The sequence below is a fragment of the Amphibalanus amphitrite genome, unplaced genomic scaffold (assembly GCF_019059575.1).
Source record: "Amphibalanus amphitrite isolate SeventyFive unplaced genomic scaffold, NRLGWU_Aamphi_draft 000037F_arrow, whole genome shotgun sequence".
Taxonomy (NCBI): Eukaryota; Metazoa; Arthropoda; class Thecostraca; order Balanomorpha; family Balanidae; genus Amphibalanus; species Amphibalanus amphitrite.
The window spans coordinates 1,185,249-1,204,795 of NW_024881533.1; the positions used below are offsets into that span (position 1 = coordinate 1,185,249).

The 19,547-nt window shown below is 50.9% G+C and overlaps 1 protein-coding gene across 4 annotated transcripts in view; it reads left to right on the top strand.

The window, feature by feature from the left end:
• LOC122372769 (protein PALS1-like) overlaps positions 1-19,547 on the top strand; it is a 107,807-nt gene that overhangs the window by 59,174 nt on the left and 29,086 nt on the right. For all 4 annotated transcript variants that reach the window (XM_043350330.1, XM_043350338.1, XM_043350346.1 and 1 more), the window contains 3 exons: positions 8,057-8,193; positions 11,522-12,237; positions 14,455-14,812. In XM_043350330.1, the coding sequence (XP_043206265.1) occupies positions 8,057-8,193; positions 11,522-12,237; positions 14,455-14,812 (1,211 nt within the window). The remainder of the gene's footprint in view (positions 1-8,056; positions 8,194-11,521; positions 12,238-14,454; positions 14,813-19,547) is intronic.

Genomic DNA, 19,547 nt, shown 5'->3' on the forward strand with positions numbered 1-19,547 from the left:
TCGTGCCGCTCTGGGTTAGAACGGACCGCGGCAGAGCCACTGCACTGGTGCCCGCTTACCCAGTATCCGCTGTATGCCGCTGGTGCGCCGCTCCTGTCCTCACATAGAGCGTAACGGGGAATGTGCAGGGCACCGGCTGGACGGATGTCTCCTCTATAGAAAAGCGAGGGATTTATACGTTTTGTATATGACACATCACCTCTTCGTGACGTTATTTATAACTTAAATTTTGACCTCAAGCGTGCATAATTGCACATTAGGCGAGGGCAGCGTGCGCCCGGATGGATGTTGAGTTGTCCATTCGCAGTGAAGCCTCCTGCAGGTGTGTTTAGAAAGGGAGCCACACAAACAGTGTCAGAAAAGTGGTTTGGGGATCTAAGTTCGCAGACTAAAATTTTGAAAAGGTCGCAGAACAAAGTTGGAACTCAACTATGGTTCCAAATTTTTAATGAAGCTACCGCATCATATCAGTTTCTTTTTAGCATAATGGGCAGAGATTGTTGAAATGCAGCACATATCAAAGTGAAACACTTGCCCATGACCAACATGCAATGGTAATCATTATGCAGGCATCTCACGAGATGCCAGATCTGTCGGTAAATATTTACATAAGGTCCGATTGACTGTTCAAGCATAAATTTTGCATATTCTAGCATTATTTGACATTCTGAATCCAGATATCATACTTACGTGCGGCGGAAAAATCAAAAAACACAAAAATAAAAACCTGTTACACCCCTTCATAACACGATACATACCCACGTGCACGCACTGACGACCCGAATGAATGCGACGAGGGAAAAACGCCGCCGTTTCAGCGCTGCCATATGAAGTTTTTTTGCTGCCATTTTCGGGGAAATGTTGGGAACCGGGGTTTATGGGTGGGGAGGGAATCAAATACGATAATCAATGAAAGTGACGTCAAAATAACAAAACACGAAAAAAATGGTAAAAATCATAAACTAACCTAACCTAACCTAACCTAACCTAACCTACTGATTTTTGCCTACCGGGGATCAGGAAAAAGTTACTTGCAGGAATAGATTGCAGGCAAGAGTAAATCAAATATTTTTAGGTTAAGTGGTCATGCATCAGGCTTCAGGCCTTCGCCTGAGGCCTGATGCATGACCACTTAACCTAAAAATATTTGATTTACTCTTGCCTGTAATCTCTCCTAAGGCATCGCCTTCGGCACTGCACTGCTCCGCCACGAGTATTATTATGACGTCACTTTCATAACAAAATCGAATAGCGTAATGTTTTCACTCAACATTGGAGTTTATTCATTCGATCCTTTCCACGTGGCGCAAACGGCTGGTGGAGTGCGGTAGTGGCCGGTGGTGACGGTAAATATTTTACAGGTGCTTTAAAACTTGGTTGCGCCATGAATAACTATCAGATATGAAATCAGGAGGCCAAAATACATCGTGTCGTATGTTTGTTATAATCACTTTGGCAATCGGACCTTATGTATATAAATACCGATCTGTCTACGATAGCAATGTAGGTTGTAGGTTTGTAGGTTGTAGGTTGTAGGTTTGTAGGTTGTAGGTGTTAGGCTTGTAGGTTGTAGGTTAGTAGGTAAGGTTAGGTCAGGTTAGATTATGTTTCAGATCTGGCATCTCGTGAGACGCCTGCTTAATGAATACCCATGCAATCTCGTATCTACTTAATAAGCAGGTAGGCTACATTGCCATTGCTCAAGTATAATGATGCATGCCTATTGCCTATATAAATATTAATATTCACATTTGCCTAATTTAAACAAGGGAAATCCAAGAACATATCTCAACTAAATGCAAGAAAACAATCTGAACCCACCAGGGCTACTAGTGTGAAAGCAGCTACCCTTGGATATCAGTTTCTTAGCCTAGGTAGAAGTGAAGGTATAATCAAGAAGGAGAGAAGTTAAGACAAAACACATGGGTTATGTTAAGTATTACTATTACCTGAGCTTGTTACAAAAATAGACATGAACAATCCCACCTCAGATTCCTTGAACGAAGATGGTCGATTCGAATGGGTCTCAGTATCTCAGCCTTTAAACAAAAATCATATTGTTGAGTATGAAAAAAACGAGAAAAATTGCACATAAACATTTAGCTCTAAAATTACCCCACCACGAAATTATACTTCTTTACAGTAACTCACGCAAATTGCGAGACTAACCCGGCGCGGTCGCGTAAAAGCGCGCGAGACGCGCCAGACAGCGTTGCCTAGTCTGTGAATGTATGTATTTTTTAAAAATGTATTTGTTGCTGGTTAAGTTTATTGCCGAATGACAAAAAACGATTTTGATGTTCAATTTATTTTAATACAAAATTAAATGAATAATATGCAGCACAAGATAATGCCTTCGGTCGATTTATTACAAGTTAAGATATCTTACTGCCATGAGTTCGAGTAAAATAAAAAATCATTTTTTTGTGTAATTCAGATGGAAAAAAGGCAACAAAAAGACAATAACTGTTTATTTTGTTCATTTTAATATTATTGACAAAGATTTTGCCATAAAGTCGTCCAAGTTCTCTTATGCCGGCACCAAAAAGGTGATACCTCAAAAGACGCTGTCACTTATTATCCCCATACGCATTTTTTGCTCATTTTTACGAAACAAAAACTATTCTATAACTTTTTCCAATCAATTTCCATTCTAGCCATACCTTGTTTTGCAATGAATGATGTCTAGGTGTCTTAAACGATCCAAGTGAAGCTGACCTTATCAGGCACGGAACGACCCCGCAGACTATCGTAAAATATGGGCAGCACACGTTATAAAATTGCTAAATTTTGACATTTTTGAAAAGAGAAATCTTTTTTACATCTACTGATATCATTTTTTAATACTTTACTGCAATCGGGAACTTTTACCAGGGGATAGTCTGCCACCACGGAAACACCAAATATAGTCTGCGAGAATTCAGAAAAAGTTTGCGCCCGGTTGCATTATGAAGGGAGTCGGGCGGGGAGCGAACTTGTTAGTGCGGCGATGGCAGTGTTTTAGACGTCAAAAGGCCAAGGCTTATGACTTGTCTCCTATGACTCGCGTGTTATTTTTGTGATTTGGTACCTATATAGGGCCTTGGCTTGATTTGTGTGAGAATGTGATTTTAAAGGTAGGATTGGTTGTGCTGATATAGGTATTATGGGTAATATGCTTATCCAGTACCCATAATTTTCTGATAGCATTTACTACTCACTAGCTTGGTATATGTGTCGTTTCTCAGAACAGTGTACATTTAAATTAATCAAGCTGAGCTTTCCAGGTTTATCTCACCTGACTACGTAAAGTTTGCTTATCCATTTGGGGCATTGCCCATTTACTACTGACTAGCTTGGTAGTGTTGTTTCTCAGACCAGTGTACGTGCAAATTAATCAGGCTTTTCAGGTTTATCTCACCTGACTACGTTATAAACTTGAACTGCTGTTGCCTGTCAGTTAATTTTTTAAAGCATTCACTACTTTGTAGGCACTGCATGCTAATATGGATATGAATCAATCAAGCTTTTCAGGTTTATCTCACCTGATTACGTTAAGTCTGCATATCCATTGGGGCATTGCCCATTTCCAGCTCCTGCATGCTGTGTATTCCTTCATTCATATCATACATGTTGAACCAGATGTTGAAAGAGTGACAAAATTTTCAACATTTGTATTAAAAAATACGGGATTAATTGTTAATGCACACACTGTGTGATCACAATTCACAGATCACCTGTTCATAACACATCACAGTTGATGGGCTTCAGGCTGCCAATCTAATACCAGTTATTGTGAGGGACAAGGTTACCAGTGAAAGTTTTGCCAACAACTGTCAGCTGGTGAACCAAGAGTAGCAGGCGGTGCTGGTTCTTGGGAGTAGGTCAGTAGTTTGTACTGCATTCTATTCAGGAGTCCAGGTCTTCATTCAGTAGCCATGGAGACTGGAGAGAGAGATGACTTAATCTGCTGAAGAAGAAAAATCAGTCAAAATGGGCAGGCAGTTGGGTTTTTATTAAGTGACCCATTGTGAAATGCTCCATCAAGCCTGATAGTGCTGACATAGATGGGTAGAGGTACTTTGTTACACAAAAATCATTGGCCATCTGTTTAGGGAACGTTTGCTCACAGAACAAAAATTGCTTTACTTTAGTCAAGACTTTTCGCAGAACAAATCTTCCGAGTTCAAGAAAACTTAGAAACGGGCCACTTTTCTGACACTGCACACAAAGGCCGCACGTGCACCCAGTGGTGGGTGCTGTTTAGGGAGGGGGGGGGGGGGTCTGTCGTATTGACTTTACAGGCACCCTGAGGAGGGTGGGTCGGATTTCGATCGGTGAATCGATCGTCAGTAACGGCCGTATTGAACGCGGGGAGGGCTGGAGTTGGGGGAGGGGATTGGGATGCATACATCCGCTCAGAGCTCGGTACATCCGCCGCAGCGACGTCTAACGAGCATACTCGCCTGGCGTCCTTGCTCGCTGTTTCGAGTTCGTTCGGCTCGCGTAGATTGATGAGTTATGTCTCAAAGGATATTTTGATTTTTGGCCTCGGTATTTTGATGACAATTTGAACGAACCATCGCCGGACCTCAAAGCTGCTAGATTTTTCTGCATTCTCTCCGTTCAAATTGGGCATTAGGAATGACGGGCTGTATGCGCCAACAGAAGGTGCCTTGCCCCTCCAGTCTCCACACGCCTCTCACACCGGAGTTGGCCGCACCCAGGAATGCGTAATGTGACGGCGTGCCGAGATGCCTGGCGTCGATGCATCATCGACTGACGGAACGGCCGACGTCGTCTGGGACGAAGGACGTGCCGCCGAGTCCGGGCCGGTCCCCCGTCGAGCGCGACGCTGTCCCGGCCTGCCCAGGCGTGACTGGTCGGTTTCCGGTGACAGCCGGGGGCCCGATGGCAGTGGCCGCGCTGCCGCTTAGGAGACATGAAGACCCACGCAGGCCCTTAGGAGTTTGGAGGTGTCCTCTGAGGAACCCGAACCTTCGGTGCCTCGGTGCTTCGGTGCTTCGGTGCGGTTTGATTGAAGCGTCTGACTTCTGAGGTCTGAATTAAATCAAGCTGAGGCGCGTCAACTGGCTTGACCTTCCTTCGGCTGTTGTCACCCTTTACTGGAGCCGCGGCATCCATAACTGATCAGGCTGCTCGGAATATGCAGATGGTGTCCCTGAGCTGTAACCAGGTCCGCCGGTTCGTCACCTGTTTAACGATCCATGCTGAGCCGGCGTGAACCGGAGTGGACTGTGTGAGCCGGGCCGGTCCTGGAACTCTGTCCCTGCCCGCCGGCCCTGTAACCGGAGCGGCGCACCGCCGCCCGCCGGGCCTGTCAATCACCCCTGCCGGTACGTGACCAACCACGCTTTGTTCCTCACTCCATGCGGCGGTCGGGCAGCGAGGGAGGCTAGAGAAGGGTGGCGTGCTTTCTGACTCTGGCGACCATTCCCAGTGTCCTTATCTCCATACTCAAAGGACGACTTGGGCTAACTAGAATTGCCAGTTGCCAGTTGCCGCTGAGGTCTAGCTCTGAACTGGGCTGCACTCGGATCTGCTAGAGATGGCTACGGCTCTTCGCATCGGTTTAACGGCGAGTAGTTGTCGCTATCTTGAAGCCGTCACTACAAAATGATTTGGGACGCCTCACTGCAGCGTGTGAGCCGGGTCGTTGTGGGAGGTCGCAGAACAGAAGGCGTGTGAGCCGCGCGGCGCGGCGCCGTGCCGGCACCCGGCGGGGTCAAGGCGGAGGCGACTCGGCGGGTCGGGTCACGGCCACCGTCAGCCATCAGCCAGCCGGGGTTACCAACGCCCCGCGTCCGCTCAGCTATGCAGCTCATTTACATGGTTGCGACTCGGGCGGGAGTTCTGGGCGGCTGACGGTCGGCTGGTGCGCGGCGGACGCCAGTCCGTCGAGTCAGCTCACGCGGAGGGTCAGCGCTGGTTGTCGGGTCAGCTCACTCGAGACTTATTTCAACGCTGGTCGGATGAGCCAGCTCACTCGATACTTATGTCAGTTGCCGAGCCAGCTTACTAAAGGGGTCTGGTCAGCCCAGGTCTGCCAGGCCAGCTGGATCGTGTCAGCTTTGGTCTGCCGGGCCAGCCCACTCGAGACTTAATTCAGCGCTGGTCGGTTGCGCCAGTTTACTGGAAGATCATGCCACCGCTGGTCTGGCGTTCACTGGAAGCTCATGTCAGCTCCGCCCCGCCAAGCCAGCTCACTGGCACTGCAGTGTGATATGTCAGCTCTGCCCCACCGAGGCCCGCTGGCTGTGATGTCTGACTCATAGCAGCAGAGTCATGTTACTCTGTTCGCTTTAGCGGCGTGCTGTGCAAATATCAACTTCTTACATCGGCCTCTGATTGACTGACCTCAGCACAAACCACACTCGAGTTTCATTCGAAGCATCATTGAGGAAATGATGACGGAAATGTCAGTTATGTTCTTTGCTTCACCTGTGTATGTCTCGGAAGGTGCGAGTAGTGTCTTGCTCGTTTCCTGGGAACACTTCCGCCGCAGGTCTGCACGACATGAGACATTACGGCTGAAAACCTCGGCTCACCATGTCGGAATTCAGCGCGAGCTCCTTCCTAGAACTCCTTCGCAGGCTACTGTTGCACCGAACAAGGTCGAAATGTTCCGAGGCATGATTCATAACAAGATAAAATCTAAATTACGTGTTAAGTTGTCCTGCGGAACTCCCGGGAGGGAAGTGAAGCAGTGATTGATAATAGCAGTTAAATAGCAAGCCGAAAGAATAGCCTTATAGCTGTCGTGAGATGCTACGCTACATGAGTGAGTGATGAATCAGGCCTTGGGCCGTGAATGTTTCAGTGATCTGGTGGTGCTCTCGGGGCCGTGGCCGCCGCGGCCGCGGTCGGATGTATCGTGTCACACTGCACACAGTCACCCGACCTGTCAGTCTGGTAGCCGAACCATCCGGCCCCGCTGCCGGTCCTGGGCCCGACTCGGCTCACCTGGGAGCTCGCCATACCCCGGTTGGAGGCGCCACTGCAGGGTCTGCATGGGCTATACAGGCGGGTCCGACCCGGTCAGCACCCGGTCCTAAACACGCGCTTTGGCTCACCACCTCGCCTGGGTGGCCCCGTGGCCGGATCAAACGTCACCCACGTGAACTGCCGCTTAATCAGGAAGTGTTGCGCAGTGCGAGGTGATTTGGCTGGCGGCGGCCTGCCGCTGGAGCTTTGGTCGCGCGGCCCCGCCGCCGGTCGCAGCTCGCAGCTCGCTCCCACACCCCGCGCCGCTCGCCGCGCGGTCGCGCTCCGCGTCATCGTCGCGCCGCGTTTGTCTCGCGTCACGAGGCGCGGCGTCATTGTTCGCCGCAGTACGTCGCCGTCCGGAATTCCGTCGTCGGAGACAATGGCTGACGGCAGGGGAATGGGGGTGCAGTGCGGCTGATACCGGCCGGGAGGCGACATGTCCGGGACTCGGCGGGTACCTGGCGGTCAGCGGTCAGTGAATACATGGCGGGGCGGTGGGCGGAGAGGTCATGAGTCAAGTCAGGTCAATGTTAAGCAGAGTGGTCCGAGGAGACATTACGATGCATTTCTCCCCACCACCACCTCGCCACTTTGCTGACACTTTGCTTACCGAAGCAGGGAGGCTGCGCCTGCTCTACAGCATCGCTCAATTGTATAATCGCCTGCCCCATGATTTTAGGAACCTATCTATAGGAAGTTTTAAGCGCTCTGTTTCCGAGTGGTATTTACGGACATAGGGAGGAGGAGTTCGATGTTTAGGTACTGAGTGCTGTGATTTGAGTGCATTTTAATTCGTTTTTTCTACATACATACATACATACAGACTACCTACTTTATGACATCGTATACGATAATACAATCTCACTCGTCCGCTAAAAGCGAGCAGCGGCTTACCCATCCTTTTTCCTTTGTAGCCATCATTTAACACAATGGGCTTTGGGAAGCAATCCATTGTCGCTAGCTGCTCACCCCCTCCCAGGCATCGCGCCGGCTAGCCGAAGGACGCCGGACGGCACCTTTATGCTCCGCTGCGGTTCGTCTGACGGTGTGTTGTCCTGTCTTCCCGCAGCGCTGGACCTCGCTCAGAGCAGTAACGTCCAGGATGCGTTCGTCATTGCCGTGGAGCAGCAGGCTCGGGAGCGGCTCGAGAAGCTCTCGGCGCTGCGCAAGATCAAGCCGGTGGATATGACCCGCCTCTCCCAGCAGGTGGGTCCTGGGTAACAATGGTTACCCGATGGGTGGGCTTGGGAAGGCTATAATACCCAGCTGTCCCAGCTGGTGGGTTCGGGTGGGTGGGTAGCGGCACTGCGGCTATGCCAGTGGGTGGGTCAACTGGTTACTGCTTCCGTCGTGTCGGCCTGTACTCTGGAGAGGTCTTGGGCTAGCGCCGAGTACAGGTTATCGGTATTACGAGGTCATAACCTCGCCGGGGAAAAAGTAACCCAAAAATGGTCATAGTCGTGTTTCTAATGTTCGATATGGACATTGTCCATAAGCGATACGTGACCGAAATCCTTGCTGCATCCATTGGTAGTATGCAGTTCATTCCTAATTCGATTACATCAAAACTTGTTGTCGACTCACTTGGGTTCATAAGTCATCAAAGCCGGTCATACAGTGGGGCTGTGAGTAGTGACCCAGTCCCAACGAATTGGGGGCGTCTGTAGGTCGCCGTTCACCGTTCGGGGTCAGGGCTTTCCGAGCTAACTGAACACCCCCTTTGGGCAGACTAAAAGATGGGCTGTTTGTATTGTGTTCCTCCAATAAATACCGCAATGTCACGATAGAGCGAATGCAACGGAATTGGTATGTTCAACTTTCTACATGGTCCATTAGAACGACGGTTCCCTCTAATGTTCGGCACCCTAAGTGTCTGAGGAAGCGGAACTGTGCTTCGTCAGACCGCCGGGCGCCGAAGGCTTTCTGGGTAAATGGGACATTCACAATGCTGTTGTACGAAGCATCTTTGGTGCTGCCGTCAATGTCGTTTTGCACAATATCGGTAGACGTTAATTCGTCTGCTTGCTAGGGTAAAGTGAAGTCTAAAAAGGTTAACATCTGATTTATCGTCGCAAACATTAGGTATAGGTATACTGAAATTCGGTATAGTAAATATGGTAAAAGGCAAAGGCTGCCACGTTTTCAGGTTATGACTGTGCTTGCTGCTGCTCTCAGAAGTCATTCTAAACCCTGTCGGCAGTCTCCGCGCCCCATGCAGCCTGACGTGCCTTTAGCAGAGACTGAAACGGCGAGCCGAGATTTCAGCCAAGCGGCGCTGGCGGCACGACTCGCCGGCTCAGTCGCCAGCGGGCCAGACCGCCGCGTCGCCAGCCTTTTCACCAGCCAGACCGACGACTCTTTCACTGACTTGTGATTCGCCGGCCTGCGAACGCGGTACAGCGAATGAAAGCATCGATCTCGGCTGGTGAATTAGCCGTGTAACCACCATAATGTATAGCCGGACGAGTTTCGCATCGAAAAGGCGACCCATGCTCGCACCAGTCTGTCAGCTTCAAGCAGTGCCTGGCTAAGATGCTAATCCTTTGCCTAGGAACTATACTGAAACATTGCGTGAACAATTTTAGAAACTCTGGTAATCTGGTTCAACTCCAGCGGGCCGATTAGTTTATCGATATGGGGTTGAAAGCGCTGCGATACCCCAATTTCGGTCGAGCACGCGCCATGGGCTGGCGGCTGGTGCTGATAAGGGAGCCCTGCGTGGGAGATTTACAGTGATGGCGCCGCCGAGACGGCGACGGCGGCAGCGCTTCGGTCGACGGCGCGACCCGGCGTGCGACTTTCTCTTTCCCAGCGCGCGCGTCCGTGACCCTCCTGCGGGCGGCGCGCGGCGGGCCGCCGGCGACCGACCAGGGCGCCTCTGGCGGCCGATTTGTGAACCACTAGCGCCGGCGGCTGCCGCTGCGGGCCGGTGTCTGTCGGTCAGCCCCCCATCGCCATTCATCTGTCGGGGTGAGGGGAGGGCGACGGGGCAGGCTGCGAGTGCGATGTTGGTCGCGAGTGCGACTCACCTGCGTGGAGGGACGCGGCTGCAGCCTTCAAGCTAGGTACTCTGTAGTGAACTGGGGATGGTGGAGGGCCGGCTCCCCATGCTGGCGGCTGTCTGGGGCCCCCGCGGAATCCGAGCTGCTGATTCTGGCAGTTGGATTTCAGTTCCTGAGGCGCCGGCCAGCCGAGGCGTGTTGGCATGCATCACGGCGTCTGACCAGGCCGCCGGACCAGTCCCGGCCGGAGAATAGCCAAGGTCAACCGCCGCGCCGCCGCCGCGAGATAGGAGAGGCTCGCGAACCTGCGTCATGAATCATCGAATGGCGATCCCACAGGAAAATAAGAGGGCCGCGTGTGGACAGAGACGGTGGCACCGAGTGGCCCATCAGTTTACTTACCGTTCATAATTTGCTTCATTACTGAATGTATTTCATAAGCCGTGGGTTTTCCTTTTCCATTGAACCCCTTTCCATCCAGGAAATGGGAATGCGGGCGACCATACAGGGACATGATGCTCCTTCATTAGATCGCTGGCACAGTGAGGAATGTGATTCTACCCACCGTGGGAACGTTACTGGGGACAGGAGGTACTGCCATGTCGTTAGTGCGCTGACAATCAGGAGGCACATCTGGTCCTAGAGCCGCCCTCCGTCAGTGTTGCGTTAGGTCCCGGCGTGCTAACAGAGCTGTGTTTGCGGTCGCACGCCACGTGTGATTCGCAGTCGGCCTCACCGGCGGCGCCGTGTCGCCTCCTCCGGGCTCCCGAAATACCGCTCTGCGCAGCCGGACCCGCTCGGTTAAATATACTTCCCTCTGGGTGACGCGAGCACCCGAGCAGGAAGACCGAACGGTCTGTCTCGCAGGGGTCCGTCAGCCGTCGCAGACGGTAGCATTTATATAGGATATTATATGACTTTTAGGATCAGGGAGGGAGCCGTACTACCTTTTTCATATCAGCCTTTTGTAATAATCAAAACTGCTAAAGTGATTTAGGAGATTAGAGCGCCGTTTGATGGCTCAGAGAAATGGATTTGACAGAAAGTCACTCAATCATCTCGGTAATAACGACGCAATCACTGAAACTCAGGCAAAGCGATGTTTGTTTCGTAGTCGCACCAAGAAACAGCACGCTTTGTGCAACGTTGTCTCAAGATGTTTGATAAAAGTGGTAACAAATGTAGGTAGGTACATACCAAAAATGTTGGACTGTTTTTTTTTTTTTTGTTCCACAGTCCCAAAAGGTATATAAAATTAATAACAATTCGAATGCGAGTTTTAAACAGGCCTCTAGCCAGTAGCCACAATATGACACAATTTTTTTTTTAAGCAAACACCATCTGGGGTCGGGAGGAATGCTTCCTATTGAAAGTTTTTTTTTTTCATTTGGATGGCCTGTTTTCCGAGCCATCGGAGCTGGTAAGATTCCGGTAAGAAAAGACCAAAGATCGATCGCCATCGAAGTGTTGAATGCTGCGAAGTTATTTTGCCGGCCATGTCAGTGACGCCCGTATTTCTGTTTCCGTTTCAGCTGTCCGACACAGAAAAGGTCCAGGAGAGCAGCCAGTTGAACGGTATTATCGAGTCGAACTCAGTGTACGTGACCTCGGTACCGGCACTGAGCCGGGGCAGAGGCGGCGGCGAGGCAGACGGTCCGGTTCGACACCCCTCCGGCGGCGGCGGCGGCGGCGACAGCGCGGCACACGACTCGCTGGACGCCTCGGGCGAGCAGCTCGAGCTGAACCAGCTCCTGGGGAAGAACCGGGCGTCAGCACCCGCCGGCGAGCAGGCAACGCGCTCCCAGTGCGGATCCCGCCGCGAGACGGGCGAGAAACGCGAGCCGCGCGAGCGACGAGAGATCAGCGAGGAACGCGAAAAGCGCGAACGGCGCGACAGAAGCGAGGAACGCGAAAAACGCGAACGACGCGAGAAAAGCGAGGAACGCGATAAGCGCGAACGACGCGAGAAAAGCGAGGAAAGCAATAAGCGAGATCGAAACGATAAAAGTGAGGGACGCCAGAAAAGTGAAGAGCGCGAGAGACGCGAAAAGCACGAGAGGCGCGAGGCGGCGGAGAGACTGGGGCAGAGCGCGGCCAGTGCAGAGAGCGGCCACTCGGGCGAGGCCATGTCGAGCCGCTGTAACGGCAACGGCCGGGTGGTGGACGACCCGGCGGCCAACACCCGGCTCAGGAGCAAGGCGTTCATCACGCACAACGACAGCAAGAGGAGCAGCAAGGAGAGCCTCAGGTGAGTCCCAGGGCAGAGCGGGTCGGGGTAGGCTATAGTGAACTGAGCTATTCGCCCCTCTGTCCGTTCTGATTTCGGGTACCTACTCAGTGAACGAATCACAATAAGATGACATCAGCTGAGACGGCATGAATATTATGGATGGGTGCGAATGCGTCGCAATATTAAAATGCTGAAAGGACTGCCGTGTAACTCATTTGTTATCCATTGTCAAATGGTAAACATTCAAGCCGGTGTCCGTTTTTGCTAAAAACAAATGTGCGTTTAACTTACCCGCGTCCTGTAGGGGGGGGGGGGGGGCCGTTTCTAGGGGGGCCGAAACGGCCCCCCTGTCCTTTTCCGTCAATATCTCCTAAACGGCTGGAGATATCGCCACCAAACTTTCAGGACCCCTCCGGGCATCAATTTTACACATTGTGACCAAAAAATTTTCCAGAGGCTATGATAGGTTGGCCGCAAATGACGTCAGAATGACGTCATGTTCTGTCATTTTTGACCGAAAAATGACCTTCGCGAGAAGACCTGTCAGGCCTACAGCTTTGAAGATACAGAAAAATGATCAAGACATAAAAGGTGTACAATTGAAAGGGCTACAAAACTGCTATCTCGGATTTTTGAAATTTTTGAGTTTTGACCCCCAAAACTCAAAAAAGCTTTTTTTAGATACATTAGCCAAAAAAATCCAGAAAGTTTTTTGAGTTTCGAAAAAAAACGGAATAAATGTGACGGTACCTACCGTCGTTTATCCACATACCAAATTTCAGATCGATACCTCGTTTTTTGGCCAAGTTATAGCGAAAAAAAAAATGTTCAAAAATGCTGACGTCAAATTTTCAAACTCAATTTTTGGCAATTCTAGACCTTTTAGAGCAAAACAAAGACCACCATTAGACTCCCCGTGACGAGCTGCATCGCATCGATACCCATTTTATGCAAAAATACCAACTTTGAAATTTGACCTAATTTGACCTGACCTTGACCTCACCTTCACCAAAACGTGACCTAGGCTGGCCCCAAAGGCTGCCTAACCCACATAATCGCATTTGTCATGTAAAATGGACCATAAAACATGTATCACACGACACTTTCATATTGTGACCCCCGGTGACCTGACCTCGCTGTGACCTGACCTGGTATCACTGACCTCAGATAGCAAAGTATGTGTTTGGCGAACGGCGTACCATCGATGGTTTTCAATAAATTACCAATTTACTCGATTTCACAACACATTTCTTGAAATGCCCGTGAACGGTGAAAATCCGACCTTTGACCTGACCTGTGACGTCATCGGTTCGACCTAGGTCAATGAAATTTGGTCACAAGGTAGTTCCCGGGTGGGGCTATCGAACGCCGTTTGAGTTTTAAAAATCGGTCGGTAAATTTCCGAGATCTTAGGGGGGGGGGCGAAACGCCCCCCCCCCCCCCTACGGGTGGTAGGGTCCGCCGATAGCCCTACGGGCCGCGGGTTAAGAATTGCTTACATTTTCCATTTTAATGGAACTTATCATGCCTCAATTTGTCTCAGATATCCGCTGGAATTAGCATTCCACACGACAGAGGACAATGCATGTTTTCTTGAATGGCTAAGATATGATACGCCTTACTCAATCGTACCTTTGCACTAAGTGGGACATTTAAATTTATCTGCAGGGCCGCCCGATACATGCCACTTGTCACCACTCGATCCGATATCGCTGTGTGAACTGTGTATGTGTGTGTGTGTGCCGGTATCTTGTCCGTCACACTGCACAGCCCCGGCTGCCGGCGCGCCGCCGAGGCTGTGTGCGGTCACTGGCGAGCCTTGTATCAGTACCTAATCAGGGTGAGCTGGCCGTCAGCTATGTTATCGGGACCGGCAGTCTCCCTCCGGGCCGCCTCGAGGGCACGGTGTGGGGCGGGGAGCCGGTGGGGTCGGACCCGGTCAGAGTGGGGAACTGTGCCGGGCAGAGCTGTGTATGTTAATTGTGACGTGATCTTTACCGTGATGTGCGAGACGTTCTGGCTCGGCTGTCGGAGGCCGCAGATTCCGGAGATTGCGGGGAGCAGAGGCCGTCTGCCGACTGTCAGCTGTTTGAGCTGATCAGCCCGTGTGGCAGGTGACAGTGACAGGCAGCGGTGACTGTGTGGTGTCTGACAGTGTCCGTCCGGCCGCGGCGCCATGGCCCCCTCCGTGAGCGGCTGCTGGCCGCGCCTCCTCTCACGCTGCCGCTGTTGCAGCTCACACAAGTCGAGTCGGAGCAGCGGGGCGCGCAGCCGCGCCAGCAGCGTGGAGCAGCTGCAGCTGGAGGCGGTCATGAGCGAGCTGGACCGCGGCCCGCACCGAGAGATGGCTGTCGACGTGCCCGAGTCGTTCGTGGCGCGCACCAAGACGCCGCCACGCTACCCGCCGCCGCGCGCGCCCGGCACCGGCACGGCGCCGCGGCCCGGCTCCGGCTCCGGCTCGGGCGCGGCTCCGCGGCCGGAGCCGCCGGCGCCGGCTCCGCGGCCCAGCCTGGACCGGAGCCGCGGGAGCAGCACGGCCAGCCGCGACTCGGAGCCCGGCCGGGAGCAGATGGAGCGCATCAGGAAGTACCAGGTGAGTGGCCGGAGCGGGGCGGGGAACGGGTCCTATTTGCGGAGAACGGGTGCGAGCGTGGCAGCGTAGAGTGGATGATCGCTGTGTTGCCAGGAAAGCTCCATATCCATTGTGTTGCTCTGTATAGATAGATAGATAGATAGATAGATAAGCTTTATTTCAGACTCTGGGTCCATACTCTTAAATACTGATGATTTCAGCCAGTGCAGTGGCAAGACAACCAAATGTCACACAAACAATCATTCGGGCCTGTTTCAGCACTCGCGCAGAGCTATGTGCTAAAATGAACGTACAGTTGCTGTTGCCAGTGGCGCCTCAGGCGAGAACGGTATTTTACACTCGAATTTTCAGTCTTTTTTACCAGCTCACTATCACATGTACTCAGCCTGCACATGAAGCTATAGATGCGCTGTCTGATGAGAACGGCACAATGAGGAACACGGTGCACGACACATGTGTGAGAAGAACTCTCGTACCTAGAAATGCCTAGCATAGTTTTCAATACCGTATGGTAAGCCACCATCAGCCGGCGCAACATACACTGGCGATAATTTGACCACAAGTGTGCAGTGTACATAGATGAACAAAACGCTGTAAAGAGACGCGCCTTTGCTGCTACCGAGCACATGTGAAAACGACGAATCAGCACATTCCCCTGTTTGTACATTTGTTTACACTGCCGATCTATGTCAAGGTCATCTGAGTAAGCATGATTACTGATGATATGCCCTAAGTATTTTACATGATCAACCTCCTTTAGAGGAACACCTTCAATGAACAGCCTTGGCAATATCAAATCTTTCATGTGTTTAGAGCGACAAACCAGTACAACACTTTTCATTGCATTGTACAAAATATTGCAAGTTTTTCCGAATTCTCCACACAATGAAATCAGTTTGCTCAACCCTGCAACCGACGGTGATAACAATACCACATCATCTGCGTACATCAGATGATTGATTTTCGCATCCCCTACCCAGCAACCTACATTCTGTCTATTTAACAAAGAACTCAGACCGTCCATATACACATTAAACAGATATGGGGACAATATGCCACCCTGCCTAACGCCGTTCGATACCCTAAATTTAAAGGAAATGGCACCACCCCACCGGACACACATTTCCTGACGGGCGTACCAGTACACAAGTACACGAACAATGTATATTGGGACTGCTCTATCTCGAAGAATGTCGAAAAGCCTTTTATGCTGTACACGATCGAATGCCTTGCTTGAATCCAAGAAACACATAAATACACTGCCATTCATGGACTTGTACAGATCAATAGACTGTTTCAGGAGGTATATGCACTGGTCAGTTCCCATTCCCTTTTTGAAGCCAAACTGATTGGAGGCTGTCAACAGGTGGTCCTCTATCCGTTCCAAAAGGATTAGTTCTAGCGCTTTACTCATTACGCTAGCTAGCGCAACAGGTCGGTAGTTATCTTTTGCAGTGACCTTACCAGCTTTATCCTTGATAATCGGCACCAGGACCACCGCCATCATTGATTCTGGGAGAATGCCATGCATAAGTAGTGCTGTGAAGCAAGCGGATAACTTTGACGATAAACTTTTCCCCGCATATTTCAAGTTTTCGGCCTGTAAACCGTCAATCCCACTAGCTTTCCCACACTTCATTTTTTGGACAGCATCCTGAATCTCGCCTTCGGACACTCTGATATCACCTACAGAAGATTCCCTGTCCTCTTCCCAGAGCGTACCATCTGATGACGGCATCGAATTGAGAAGGCTGGAGAAATGTTTCCCCCAAAAGTCAGCAATCTCACCCTCACCACACACACCATCAATCACTGATGGTAGGGGAGTACTACTGTTACTCAGCGATCTTATTTCTTTCCAAAAAGATTTACAGTCATTGTCACATAACTTTTTGGCGATTGCTTCACGTCTCAGAACACTTTCATTTTTCTTAACAAAACGAATGGCATACTTACACCTGGCCCTGCCTCTGCTGTAGGCATCAAACACTGGGCCATGCTTAGGTTTCCCTGCTTCTCTCCAAAGTCGATACAGGTCCTTCGATTCTTTGTACAGGTCAGAAACATAGTAATTCCATCCAGGGACACATTTGAAAGACTTTCTGGCCCTAGCATCGTTTACAAAATTTTCTGCCTGCAAAAGGGCGCGACATATTTGTTCGTACAGCGCTATGCACTCTGCCCTGTGTTCCTCTGAAGTGCAGTTCGGTTCAGAACATGTTATGCCTGGTGCATCAGTTGCAACACTAGTTAACAAATCCTTACATTTATCAGAGTATATCTTAAGAGATTCAGGAGATAACTGGTCCCACTTAGTGCTACTTTGCACATCGTTTTGAACGGCAGTCATCTCTGGTAGCTGTGTGATATCCATTTTGAGCAATAGCGGCAAATGATCACTTAATGAGGGCTGATCGCCAATTTCCATATCAGAAATAGCAGCATGTGCATCGCTACTGGCAACAACATGATCCAACCATGATTGAGTACCCCAAGCGTCGCTTACATACGTAAAACTGTCACCAGGTAACATCGCCTGTGATGATAAATGAAGGCTGTTAGAATCACAAAATTGCACTAAGGCAGGGCCAAATAAGCTATTGTGACAATCCTTCATATCAGCATTCCAGTCACCCAAAATTAGAAAGCATGTGGTGTTAAGGTCGCTGATGATACTTTCTAAAACTCCTAACTGTTCAGCATACTTATCGGTATTCTCACGACACTGAAATGGCATATATACATTAAACACGATGAGACGTTTTGTGGGCAGAGAAATCTCAAGAGCACAGCACCAGTCTAATTCTAAGTCAATAGGTTTCGCAAATGCTGCCATAGACTTCCGAAACAGGATAGCTACACCACCAGACGGATGACCAGTGCATATACCATCTCTAAAATCTACTGTTGCACAACCAAAACCATAGAATTCTTCATGAAGACTATTCAGGTGACCTAGCTCCTGCTTTGAATACCACGTTTCTTGAACACATGCTATGTCCGCGCACTCTAATACATCAACAACATCAGGGCGTAACGATAGGCTTTTACTAGTTTTGGGGAGACCTCGAACATTGAAACTAGCTAATCTCATGCGGATGAGGAGCTTGGGCTGATGGTGGCCCGGTTTTGAGCGTTTGTGATCGGCCCACGCCACCTTCTCACATAGGTGTTCTCGGGCCATAAGTCTGGCTGTATTAGCATGTTTGGCTCCTCGCATCTGCAGCTGACACGAAATGACCTGTAAGTGTCATATCGAGTTTGAACGCTCTCAACTCTAACATCACTATCTGCGCCCAGCTTTCCTATCAGGAAAGTTTTGACCATCTCAGGGGACACAGACGTGTGGAATCTAGACACAAAAATGTGCGCTCTCCTATGGGACCTACTGTCCACTGTTAACAGTCCAGTGTTTTTCGCCGCGCCAGTTAATTGTATTGTCCTAATAGTTTGATTGGGAAGTCCCTTACCAATAAGACACCCTGTTCAAGCGGCTGAAGTGGTTGACTTGTACATGCGTGCATTCTTTTCGACTGCCTCTCGCTTTGTAGAAGTGAGAACTGGCCAACTTCCCGCCTGATGCTCATTTGAAGGTCAGTTTGAGATGGCGCCTCAGGCTGCCATGACTAAAGGATGCGCGCCACGCCAAGAGGCCGACAGTGAGGCTCCTCGTCAGCCAGGAGGAGCACGGTTTGAGCTTCCCCTGGAGCCCCGCGCTCTTTGCTTGCTCCCAACGCAAGTGACCTTTATGCTATGGTGACAGGGCCATAGTACCCAACGTCTCGGCCAGAGGCAGCATGGCCTCTGCCGGCTATGAACAACGACAAAACGCTCGAATTTGAAGAACTGGACTGGGTTCTCTAGATGACGATGAGCGTGTGACCTTGGTGCTGCATCTGCGGTATAGGCTAAGTTTAAGCGCAGACCACCGTTTTGCTGCCGCCTGCTGTGCTTGTAGGTACAGGTGTGCTGTTATTTTCACTGAACGGTCACACATACACCAGATACATGCGAACCCGGTTCTCTCTCTCTCTCTCTCTCTCTCTCTCTCTCTCTCTCTCTCTCTCTCTCTCTCTCTCTCTCTCTCTCTCTCTCTCTCTCTCTCTCTCTCTCTCTCTCTCTCTCTCTCTCTCTCTCTCTCTCTCTCTCTCTCTCTCCCTCCCTCCCTCCCTCTCTCTCTCCGTCTCTCCTCAGTGGATTAAAGCAAATAGGAGAAAAAAGATGATTATCTTTTTTCGACGCCCCCAAATCCAAGTCATCGATATTCTCTCCTCTCCTCTCCTCTCCTCTCCTCTCCTCTCCTCTCCTCTCCTCTAATCTCCTCGCCTCTCCCAATACCTGCGCTCTTTTTCTTCCTTTTTCTATCACTCTCAACCCGTTCGGTCTCCTTTCCACCCGGTCTGACTCTGCAGCTGACTCAGCTAACTCCGCTGACCCAGCTGAGCTGAGCTGAGCTGAGCTGAGCTGAGCTGAGCCAGCTATCACCAGTCGCGCCAACACAGCGCAGTGTGCGGCCAATGTACTGTCGCGGCTGATTCTGCCGACACCACGACTGGCTAGTGTATGCCGCCGGGCAGCTGTGGCCGACCCCCCCCCCCCCCCCTCCGCCGGGGTGGGAGGGCCGGCCGCCGCGGCTGGCCGTCGGCCACGACGCGGGCCGGGCCTCCGACGGCAGACTGTCGACCGGCCACGGCGGCGCCGGTCGTGGCCTGGGCACGCCGCACGCCGCACGCCG